Raw genomic sequence first — 12388 nt, forward strand, 5'->3', positions numbered from 1 at the left:
GTGTATTCCCAGGATAATCACATATATACAATGTCCTCAGTCACTGTTTGTCTCCTACAGATGGGCCCAGTAACAGAGATACCCCAGAGAGATGTCCCCGTCCTCTGTATTCCCAGGATAATCACATATATACCATGTCCTCAGTCACTGTGTGTCTCCTACAGATGGGCCCAGTAACAGAGATACCCCAGAGAGATGTCCCCGTCCTCTGTATTTCCAGCACTGTACAGAGGAGACTCACAGGACACCACAGGAGGATCAGGTAAGTTGGATATACCATTGTGAGTTTTCACTACATGATCTGTAGAGAAGCTGTGTGTGTCTCATACACTAATATATTACTGTTGTTATTTAGGGTGGAGGCCTGACTGATATTAAGGTAGAAGATACAGAAGAAGAAGAGACGGATGTGACTGATCTTAAGGTAGAAGATAGAGAGAGAGAAGAGGTGGATGTGACTGATCTTAAGGTAGAAGAGACGGATGTGATGGGTGATCAGCAGTGTAAGGAGGAGGAAATCCCTACAGATACCAGCACAGGTGAGTAATAATCACTTATTACAGAGAGTCACATATTCTCCTTGTTCTGTCACTACAGCGGCCTCTTATCCCGCACCCTCCTCTGTCACTACAGCGGCCTCTTATCCTGCACCCTCCTCTTTCACTACAGCGGCCTCTTATCCCGCACCCTCCTCTGTCACTACAGCGGCCTCTTATCCCGCACCCTCCTCTGTCACTACAGCGGCCTCTTATCCTACACCCTCTTCTGTCACTACAGCGGCCTCTTATCCCGCACCCTCCTCTGTCAGTACAGCGGCCTCTTATCCCGCACCCTCCTCTGTCACTACAGCGGCCTCTTATCCCGCACCCTCCTCTGTCAGTACAGACTAATGAGGGGAATGTATTTGCCCATTGGGATGAGTCAGGAGCCATCAGCCCCTGTTATTGTCCCCTTCTCCTCCGCACATTAGATCATTGTCTGCCACCAGCCCAGAGATCTGACCAATCCCCCCATGTTCCCCAGTGACTCCCCTACATCATAAGTAGAAGGGACAGGAATAATAGCAGTGTACAGGGTACAATGGTATGGAAGGTCATGTGACAATACCCATCATTCTCCTTTTACCCTACCACCAGTTGTATTACCCATGATCCTCTCTGTGAACCACTACGTGGGGTATTACACACTATCTTCCTTGGGAACAGCCAGAATCGGGTCAGAGAAGAGCAGCCACCTATACTGGCACCAGGAAGGAGGAAGCACTGGTCATCACCATGGTCACTAGGCAGATGGGAGGCAGAAGGATGACATGCTTGCCATACTCAGACTGGCACCTGTCATCTACAGTACCGCAGGCACCCAGGGATAACCAGCACCACCAGACCCAGTAACAAGGAGTTGGGCTTCAGCTCGCTGACTTAGTAACCAGCCAGTGGTCAGGGCTTTGTGGCTCTATGTACGTAAGACCCAGGATTTGCACTGGATGGATGACCTGCTGGTTCTGCATGATAACAGCAGGAGAGGCTGGTTAGCCTGTGATCAGCATTATCAGGTGGATCACTGTTACCAGGATTACCTTGTAGCAAGTCTGCCTGTTCCTGATCCTGTTGGGGCAGCAAGAGACTGGTGTGTGCAGCTAGGATGGTGTGGCACGGAGCCTCTGCTAAGCTGGGGTGCTGGGCTGTCACCTGCTCCTCAGTGCAGCTCTTACCCAATGTGACCAGTCTGGGTACCCCAGAGATGCCAGCTTGCCCTTAGGACCAGCTTTGGGGCATCCCTTATGCCTTCCCTTTATGCTCTTTGTTTCTGTTCTGTTATATTACTGTTCTCCTTGTTAGGATTGTTCTCATTCCTGAATAGTGTTTATCCCCTCTCCCCTGTTCTTTACTCCTATTCTGTCTTTAGGGGCTTTGTTAGGCAGAATAGTGACACCCAGTCTTACAGGTCTCTTACACTGCCCGGCTCCCAATACTTCAGCGTCTCCCAATGCACTAATATAATAAGGGTTACCTCATCTACATAAATCCCATTATTTGCTGCATGATATTTAGTACTGTAGGAAAGTATTTATAACTGAATAACTTGTACTCACTAATAGTATGAAATGGGTGAGGGGAAAGGGGAAGAGCGATATCTCTATATCTGTATGTTATTTCCAGCAGATGGACACAGAAGCAGGAATACCTCGGAGGGACGTCTTATTCTGTCTCCAGATTATAAAACAGAAGATAACATCACACAGGATTCTCCAGAAGACACCTCCATTACCCTAAATATACAGCCAGTGCCTCACAGTGCAGATACATCACCTGATACTTCTAATCCTGAGGACTGTTCTCCTGGTAACTCAGATACTGCTACACATAGAGCAGCTCATACAGGTGCTGACATATTTACCTGTTCTGAATGTGGTACATGTTTTATAAATCAGTCAGTTTTTATTAGACATCAGAGAACTCACACAGGTGAGAAACCATTTCCATGTTCTGAGTGTGGGAAATGTTTTTCCCAGAAATCACATCTTATCTTACATGAGAGATCTCACACAGGTGAGAAGCCATATCCATGTACAGAATGTGGGAAATGTTTTTCCCAGAAATCACATCTTATCTTACATGTGAGATCTCACACGGGTGAGAAGCCGTTCCTATGTTGTGAGTGTGGGAAATGTTTTACCGCAAAATCAAATCTTGTTAAACATGTGAGAACCCACACAGGTGAGAATCTATATCCTTGTACAGAATGTGGGAAATGTTTTAAGCAGAAATACATACTTGTCCGACATGAGAGAACTCACACAGGTGAGAAGCCATTTCCATGTTCTAAGTGTGGGAAATCTTTTAACGTGAAAGCTCATCTTGTCCATCATGAGAGAATTCACACAGGTGAGAAACCGTTTCCATGTTCTGAGTGTGGGAAATGTTTTGCCCAGAAATCACAGCTTGTCCCACATGAGAGAACTCACACAGGTGAGAAGCCATTTTCATGTTCTGAGTGTGGGAAATCTTTTCCCATGAAATCATCTCTTGTCCTACATGAGAGAACTCACACAGGTGAGAAGCTAGTTCCATGTTCTGAGTGTGGGAAATGTTTTACCAAGAAATCAGATCTTGTCCGACATGAGAGAATTCACACAGGTGAGAAACCATTTCCATGTTCTGAGTGTGGGAAATCTTTTACCATGAAATCACATCTTGTCGAACATGAGAGAATTCACACAGGTGAGAAACCATTTCCATGTTCTGAGTGTGGGAAATCTTTTACCATGAAATCACATCTTGTCCGACATGAGAGAACTCACACAGGTGAGAAGCCATTTCCATGTTCTGAGTGTGGGAAATCTTTTACCATGAAATCACATCTTGTCCGACATAAGAGAAGTCACACAGGTGAGAAACCGTTTCCATGTTCTGAGTGTGGGAAATGTTTTGCCCAGAAATCAGAGCTTGTCCCACATGAGAGAACTCACACAGGTGAGAAGCCATTTCCATGTTCTGAGTGTGGGAAATCTTTTGCCCGTAAATCCCAGCTTGTCCGACATGAGAGAACTCACACAGGTGAGAAGCCATTTCCATGTTCTTAGGGCCTAATTCAGACCTGATCACTGGGCCGTGAGTTTTCAGAGCCCAGCGACCAGGTACACAACACTCCATACAAGTACATTCCCGCCCATATGCACGTCTGCAAATGCTATTGCAGCTGTGCAAAGGTAGAAATTAATTCAAGGAAATGTGGTGATTACCTGCGCACCGAGTGTGTTGTTATGTTTCTATATAAGCTCCGGGTAGTGCTGCTGGGGCTCAGGCTGTTCTCCCTGATTTGTTATATAGAAATGGTTTGTTGTGGGAAACAGTGCTCAGTACCCTATCTCTAACATGCTGTAGTGGGGCGGAGTGATGGTAATCAGGCAGTGTGATATTGTTACAGTATAAATACAATCTGTCACTTGTTTCTATAACTTCCAGAATAAAACCTTGTATTGCTACATTCCGTGACTATTGCCCGCATGTGAATGGTCCTGATTGCTGTGATTAGGGGGGGATGGGAAATGTTTAGCACTACAGATGGATTGCTGGGTAAAAGAATATTTTCTGGTTTAAGAAATTGTCTGCATCTCAAAACAATACACATACACTGAGTGGCCAAATTATTATGACCATTTGACACTTATACGCAGATCGGCCATCACTTCACGTTGGTTCTGCTAGAGGGTGAGATAGCTATAAAAAGGTAATGCAGGACAAGTGAAGCATCAATTGTGTGGTGTTGCTTGCGAAGAAATGGCCAAAACACGTGATTTAACTGAGTTTGAACGCGGGATGAGTGTAGGCGCTCGAACCGTTGGGACCAGTATCAGCAAAACGGCTGCACCTGTGAAGGGTTCGAGAGCAGCAGTTATTAATGTTTACATAGAGTGGACTACCAAGCAGAAAACCGGGTCTCACCGTCGGGAGCAACTGCGAAGGTCTCTGAACGATCTGTTCTCCGCACATTACACCGTATAGGCTATGGAAGCCGATGACCTGTTAGAAAGCCTCTACTGTCTGCCTTGAACAAGAGCAGACGTCTCCAGTTTTTAAAGGAGCACAAGGATTGGACGGAAGATGACTGGAAAAGGGTCATGTGGGCCGATGAATTGCGTTTTTTATTACACCATGCAGCGTGCAATTATGGAGAAACTAGCACGAAAGCCTGGATCCCAACTGAATTGCACAACACTTCAAGCTGGTGGAGGCAATATTAGGGTTTGAGGATTTTTTTGGGGCATTGTATGAGTCCTTTGATTCCTGTGGAACAACATCTAAATGGCCAAGGGGTAGTTGAGTGTTATCGCAGATGAAGCACATCCTGTTATGTTAATGGTGTACTTAGGATGCCTCGATAAAGCCTTTTAGGTGAAACGGCCATAGGCTACTAGGGCCACTGTCCACATGTTAAATTGTGTTTGTATTTTGTGATGAGAAATAACCACTGTATTGAGATATAGAATTCAGTGCAATATAGGTCCCCACTGTCACCTGAAAACAGTGAAGGATGGACAGCGGGAGACAGCGAGCGGCGTACAATGAACTCTGACAAGCCGGCTCACTGATTCTCCAGAACGGATTCAGTATTGAATCCCGGCGTTCGGAATCCCGACAGCCGAAATGCCGACAAGGGGGGGATGTGGATCGCCCCCCCCCCCCCTTGTGGGCCCGGTGCCTCGCTGCGCTCGGCACACTAATTTATTCTCCCTCCAGGGGTGTCGTGGACACCCACGGAGGGAGAATGTGTCGGTATTTCGGCGGTCGGGATTCTGAACGCCGGGATCCCGACCGCCGGGATTTTAACTGCATCCCTCCAGAACACTGTCCGCCTCTGCAAGAGGGGATATTACAGCAAGTCGCCACGGTACCTGCGAATAATACTTTAGGTATACCGAAGCCTAAATCGCAGCTAGTTAGCACCAGGGCAGTGGAGACTGCATGCTACAGAATAGCAAATCTGAGGACGGTATAATATACAAAAGCCGCTTATTCCTCAGGGGAGAACCCTATAAGTGATAACACTCCACACTGTGGCAACTTTGTTTAGAAAACATAAACACACCCTGGGGTCCCTAATAGGGCAGTACATACTCTGGTGCTTACCTCCGCTGGCAGTCCCCAGGTTGCTGGGCTGTGTACTGTCGCGCTGTCACTGCTGGTGACACAAGGGATAGGATGTGTCCACTGTACCGCACAAATTCTACTATAAATTATATTCACCTCCCCCTGCAGACCAATCCCATAAAACCTCCTTTGGGTCATCAATCACATTACCTACCCTTAACAGGCCAGACCAACTCCTTACAGATAACCCAAGAGGAGGTGATCCGGGCTTTTGATCAACTGAAACCTGCACCAGGCCCGACGGATTGACCAGTGAATACTACAAAATATTAGCCCCTAAATTGACCACCCACTTAATTGTCCTATTTAATTCACTTCTTAAGGGAGCGACCCGGGATGCAGTCAAAATCCCGAATGGGTCATAATACCGACAAGGACAAAATCCCGACATTTACAATACCGACAGGGTCAAAATACCGACATATAGAATGTGCAGGTGAAACAGTCAACATGACTTTCCGTCAACAGGTCGCAAGGTCAACATGGTTTTTTTCACTGTTTTTTGACCCGACATGTGCCGACAGGCGGTATTTCATGCCCTACCATCGACTAGGGTGTGGTGGGAGAATAAAACAGTGTGCCGAGCGCAGCGAGGCACCGTGCCCGAAGCATTGCGAGGGGCTGCGGTTCACTTCCAACTGTGACGACATTCGGGTCAAAAAACAGTGAAAAAACCCATGTCGACCTGTCGACAGAAAGTCAGGTTGACTGTTTCACCTGTACATTCTATATGTCAGTATTTTGACCCTGTTGGGATTTTAAATGTCGGGATTTTGTCCTTGTCGGGATTTTAAATGTCGGGATTTTGACCCTGTCGGGATTTTAACCGTCATAGTGACCCAACCTCCATACTTTAACTCTGCCCTCCTAAAAGTAATTTTGAAACCTGGTTGAGACCCCACACTTCCATCATCTTACCGTCCCATCTCACTCCTAAATACGGATTATAAACTTTACACCAAGATACTTGCGGACAGGCTTAACATATTACTACCTGCAATTATTAATAAGGAACAAACGGGCTTTATTTGAGGCAGACATTCGGTGCTAAATGTCAGAAAACTATCGGCTTTGCACTGGCTGCAGACATCTGGGGCTCCAGACCCACAAGCAATTTTATTATTGGATGCCGAAAAGGCCTTTAACATGGTCTCATGGGACCATCTGTTTACAACACTACAAAAATTTGGGGTCCACGAGGCCTTCATCAGTGCGATCAGCAACCTATACGCTGATTCAACCTCCCAGATCTTAGCCAATCATTACTTATCTTCCCCCTTCCACATACTTAGAGGTACTGCCAGAGGTTGCCCCCTCTCCCCACTTTTATTTGCTTTTGCACTGGAACCCCTGGCCATCAAACTTAGAAATTCACCGTCTTTCACTGGCATTAAAGTGGGAAATGTAGAAGTCAAACTGAATTTGTTTGCTAGCGACATGCTCCTGCTTCTCTCCTCAAAACCCCATCTTTCGGTCCCGGCAGTCATGACTATAAAAATCCTTTTGGTACATTCTCAGGTTTTCAGGTCAACTACAGTAAATCTTTAACCATTTTTCATTCCCTTTTTTATTATTATTATTATTATTATTTTTATTTATATATATATTTTTTTATTTTTATTATTATTATATTTTTTTATAATAACTGGTTTAATAATATTAGAAATATGTATACATATAAATCCTGTATATTCCCTGTTGTCGTCTTTATTTTCATTTTCTTCATCATCCATAAATTAATATGATTGTCCCCATTGAGGTCACTATTGGTACCCAAATAAGGGCGCTATATTAGATATAACCTGTGCTTACTATTAACTGATACATATTTGTTGTATAACAAGAAATTTTCAAAGTCCAAGTATTCATCTATTCACTATATATGAGCGCTAGATATCCACCTTAACAGAGCGCTAGATTGTCTTCTTTTCTCCATTCAATTCTATGCATCCACAAAATGAATCTGCATCAAGCTCCGTTGTATCACCATGACAAAGGAGAATAACAGGAAGAGACGCAGCATTCAGCTTGCGTCTCACCTCACTAATACTGGAAGCCGGAAGTACTACATCTCCGTCTATGTAACGGAGATATATGACTTCCCCATCACAACGCAGCGCATTTTAATGCGACTGCATCATATGAGTTAACTGCAGAGCCTTATAATCGGGCATAAGCTTGATGATTATAACCCAATACTCCGCCGATAATCGCGGGAAATTTATGCGTTCCAAATACCGGAAGTTGGACGCCGCGTGCGTTCCAACAACCGGAAGTGGAGCGCATTATACTTCATATGTACTGTATTTACATTAAAATTACTTTTAGGGCTGCCTCCTGTTGTGTATAAATTATGCACTATGATTATAAGTACATTTAACTATGTTTTTAAGCTGAACTGATCAACTGGGTAATTAATTGTTTTCTGTCATGTGACCAATAGCACTTCCTGTCTATAGGGTATTTAAACCCTGGCCAGACCAAGGGTGATAGACCTTGAAAAAGTTGTTGGAAAACAACGAAACGCGTTGGTTTTTACCCACTGTTGGACTCTGGACTTTGCTCAATATTCCACTTGAACCAGCTCCTTCCATTTTTTGGTTCCCCCCCCCATTCAAATCTACCAAGTTTGGACTCTTTTCTTCAAGGGATACCACCGTCTGCTCAATCTTTGGAGACCCACCTGGTAATCTTCAGGTTCACCTGTGTAACACCTCCAGGCAAACCACAAGGGACTTCAGCAGTAACATCTGATATCATCCAAATGGATTACAAATAAAGGGGATACCATCGCCGGCTCAATCTTTGGAGACCCACCTGGCATTCCACAGGCTTGCCTGTATAACATCTCCAGGTTAATCACAAGGGACTTCAGCAGCAAGTATTGGATACCCCGATACCATCCAATGGACTACGAATAAGGGGTAATATATCTTTATTTAAAAGGAGCATATATAGGAACAAGTGGAAGTTCCACTATTCCAGGGTCCGCAGTAATTTTACTATTGTCTTATTAGTGTTATTTTATTGTGCACATTATTGCTTATTAAATATTTTCTACCAATTTATGTGATACCCAGTTGATCTAAGTGTGATTTTTTAAGCGCTCCACCACCTTCTTTTTTTTCAATTGTCATTAGGGGATTGACCTTCCCCTCAGGTGTGAGCAGCTAGCCAAGCACCACATCTATAGCGCCTTCTTGTTTTTCACTAAGGTGAATAAACAATTTCGGTACTTATGTAGTATCTGGGCTGCCGATTTAGAAATCGGATCGCATCGTATCGCATGCGACCAAATCGTATGCGATGCGATGGTCAAGATTTTTCCATAGGATTCAATGTTAAAATGGTCTGAGTCCATTTTAACATAGAATTCAATGGGAAAAAGGGGTCCTTTTCCTTTCCCCACTATCCAAGTGGGCATGGAGTTGGATATAAACCTGTGGCGAGCCACCGAGCCCGAAGCGTGGCGAGCGTACACAGAATACTTTTTAAGAAATATGCGGTCGCTCGCCACGCTTCGGGCTCGGTGGCTCGCTGCGCTCGCCACGCTATATAAAATCAACTCTATGCCCACTTGGATAGTGGGGAAATGAACAGGACCTTCTTAACATTGAATCCTATGCAAAATCGCATCGAATCGCATCGCATCTGATTGTATGCCTTAAGGTAAGGCATACAATCACAAAATCGGCAGCCCAGATACTACATAAGTACCACAATTTCTTTCACAACTACAGTAAATCGCACATATTACCCCAGGCATGGCCCCCATCTTATGCGGACACTTTCTCGACCCTACAACAATTTACGATATGTACTTCTCCGCTTAAATACTTAGGAATTATGATCCCTCACCACTTAGACTCTTTCTATGTGGCCAACTTTAAACCAGTTTTGATAACAATAGCAAAACTACTAGACAGAAGGATAACACTCCCTCTCTCGCTCTATGGCAGAGTCACCATCATTAAAAGCGTAATTTTCCCCAAATTGTCATATCTATTACAGATGATACCCCTCTCCCTCTCTAAAACAAATCTCTCTCGTTACAATACAATGATATCCAAATTGAATTGGTCAGCAAAGAAACCGAGGATGCTAATGTCTACAATGTACCTTCCCAAGTCCGAGGGAGGATTTAGTCTCCCCCAGGCTCAAATGTTCTCCCAAGCAGCTCTAGTTCCTTATGTTACTCCTACGTCGTTCGGCCTATACAAATGAAAACCTAGAGCAAGCACTCTTCCATCCATAGTCCCCAGCAGGACTTTTATATGTTCCACGGAGAAAAATCCTCAGCGATATTAAAGATAATCTTCTTTTCTGAGAAGTTTATAAAATGTAGATACTATACACAAACGATTTGGCAGAAACCCGGCTAGCTCCCCTTACCCCACTTTCTGGGGCAATCCATGTTTCCTCCCAGGCCTGGATAACCCCTTATAGTTGGAATGGCAACAAAAAGGTATATCGGCTATATGTAATGTCTTTGACCCAGGTGGCTCTATTGTGCCCTTTGCGGACCTGGCAACTATATTTCATCTTCATAGATCCCAATTCTATATGTACCTGCAGGCGCGGCACTATGCCCAATCTCAATCCAAACCATACACTACTCAAATTACCCTGAACCCGATCCGATCATTGCTAGCACCTCATAATATTTTGAGATATAGGATCAGGAACCTATATGAATGACTGATAGTTGTACCAAGAGATAAATTGCTCCGCGGCCTGGAGCTCAAATGGAAAATCAATATTCTGTCAATCCCCCCCAATCCTAACCTTACTTCCGAAACACTCTGAAATACCTACAATCTGCCTCACTTCAGGAAACCCACCTCAAATTCCTCAACAGGGCCTATGTATCCCAGCAGCACAGGAGTAATTTCATCCCTGGTGACCTGGGTCTTTGCCCTAAATGTAAAATGAGAGGCGCCACTTTCTTCCACAATTTCTGGGAGTGTGGGTGGATTCAAATTTTCTGGAGGAGACTGTTGGGTTTCCTGAATGTGCTATTCTCCCTACAACTGACTTATGACCAACTCCCCATACTCTTCCTTTACTTTTGTAACTGGACCCTAGGACCTAATAAAAAAGAATCATACGATTGATTACATTTATACTAGTTTTGGCTAAAATATTACATAGTTACATAGTAGATAGGGCTGAATAAAGACTTGCATCCATCTAGTTCAGCCTGGGTTTATAATAGCTTGTCCCTTGTTGTATAGTATGTTCTGATATTTTAGAGAAGGATTATGTTACTTATTCTTACCCATGGATATTTTTAACCAATAAATGTTTATCCAGCCTTATTTTAAACGTATTTTATAGTGTCTGCCGACACCACTTCTCCAGGAAGAGAGTTCCAAAGTTTGACTGCTCTCACTGTAAAGACATTTTTCCTTATAGATGAACAAAATCTTTTTTCCTAATAAACTAAACTTGTGCCCTCTCGTCCTAGATTCCTGTCTAGCAGAAAAAATGGTGTTTGACAGTTCCTTATATTGGCCCCTGATATATTTGTACATGTTGAGCATGTCCCCCCTTAAACGTCTCTTCTCTAATGTAAATAGTCCCAGATTGCTTAATCTCTCCTCGTAGCTTAAAATTCTCTATTCCCCTAATAAGCTTTGTTGCTCTTTTTGGATTTTTTCTAATTCTATTATGTCCTTTTTATAGTGTGGGGCCCAGAATTGTACTCCGTATTCGAGGTGAGGCTTAACCAATGCTTTGTACAGTGGCATAATTACTTTTGAGTCCCTAGTTTCCATGCCCCTTTTAATACATGCTAGAATTTTGTTGCCCTTTTTTGTTGCTATATTACATTGAGCACTACACCCCAGTTTGTTGTCTATTTGGACTCCTAGATCCTTTTCGAGTACTGATTTACCCAAATTATCCACATTTAGGTTATAACTAGCACACTGGTTATGTCTCCCAAGGTGCATGACCTTACATTTATCTATATTGACCCTCATCTTCCATTTTTTTGCCCACTCATCTAGATTGTCAAAATCATTTGGAAGCATGGTGACATCTTCTGATGATTTAATAGCTCTGCTCAGTTTTGTGTCATCTGCAAAGATGGATACATTGCTGAGTAATCCCATCCCAACATTGTTTATAAAAATATTAAATAAAATGGGCCCTAGAACCGAACCCTGTGGCACTCCACTTAGTACTGATGTCATATTAGATACGGCACTGTTCACGACCACTCTTTGTTCTCTATTACACAGCCAGTTCCCTACCCATCTACAGATATTTGCCCCTAATCCCAGGTCCTCCATTTTATTTATCAACTTCGCATGTGGTACTGTATCAAAAGCTTTAGCAAAATCTAGGAAAATCACATCTACAGCGTTTCCGTTATCAAGGTTTTTGCTAACCTCCTCATAGAAACCTAGTAATTTAGTTTGGCATGAACGATTTTTCACGAACCCATGCTGGTTAATACTGAGTAAGCTATGAAGGTCTAAATATTCCTGGATACCATCTCTTAAAAATCCTTCAATAGTTGGAAAAATATTTGTTAAACTCACAGGTCTGTAGTTAGCCAGATCCTCCCTTTTTTGAATATTGGCACTACCTCAGCTAATCTCCAGTCTTTTGGTACCTTACCCGATGACAGTGAATTATCAAAGATGTAATGTTGTGGGGTCACTAGTTCCTCCCTTAATTCCATTAGTACCCTGGGACTATATTGATCCTAACCCACTGGGATCCATAGG

The 12388-nt window shown here is 43.6% G+C and overlaps 2 protein-coding genes across 4 annotated transcripts in view; both read left to right on the top strand.

Annotated features, from left to right (window-relative positions):
- LOC146010068 (uncharacterized) overlaps positions 1–4069 on the top strand; it is a 124429-nt gene extending 120360 nt beyond the window's left edge. Inside the window, exons 2-4 of one of the 3 annotated variants that reach the window (XM_083150941.1) lie at positions 165–262; positions 356–539; positions 2160–4069. In XM_083150941.1, the coding sequence (XP_083007067.1) occupies positions 165–262; positions 356–539; positions 2160–3583 (1706 nt within the window). In that variant the 3' untranslated portion in view covers positions 3584–4069. The remainder of the gene's footprint in view (positions 1–164; positions 263–355; positions 540–2159) is intronic. The other 2 variants (XM_083150937.1, XM_083150938.1) reach the window with 2 other exon arrangements.
- The window catches only part of LOC146010081 (uncharacterized), a 101025-nt gene that overhangs the window by 7107 nt on the left and 81530 nt on the right, over positions 1–12388 (top strand). The window lies entirely within an intron of this gene.

This window comes from Crinia signifera, chromosome 6, assembly GCF_055691185.1.
Source record: "Crinia signifera chromosome 6, ASM5569118v1, whole genome shotgun sequence".
Taxonomy (NCBI): Eukaryota; Metazoa; Chordata; class Amphibia; order Anura; family Myobatrachidae; genus Crinia; species Crinia signifera.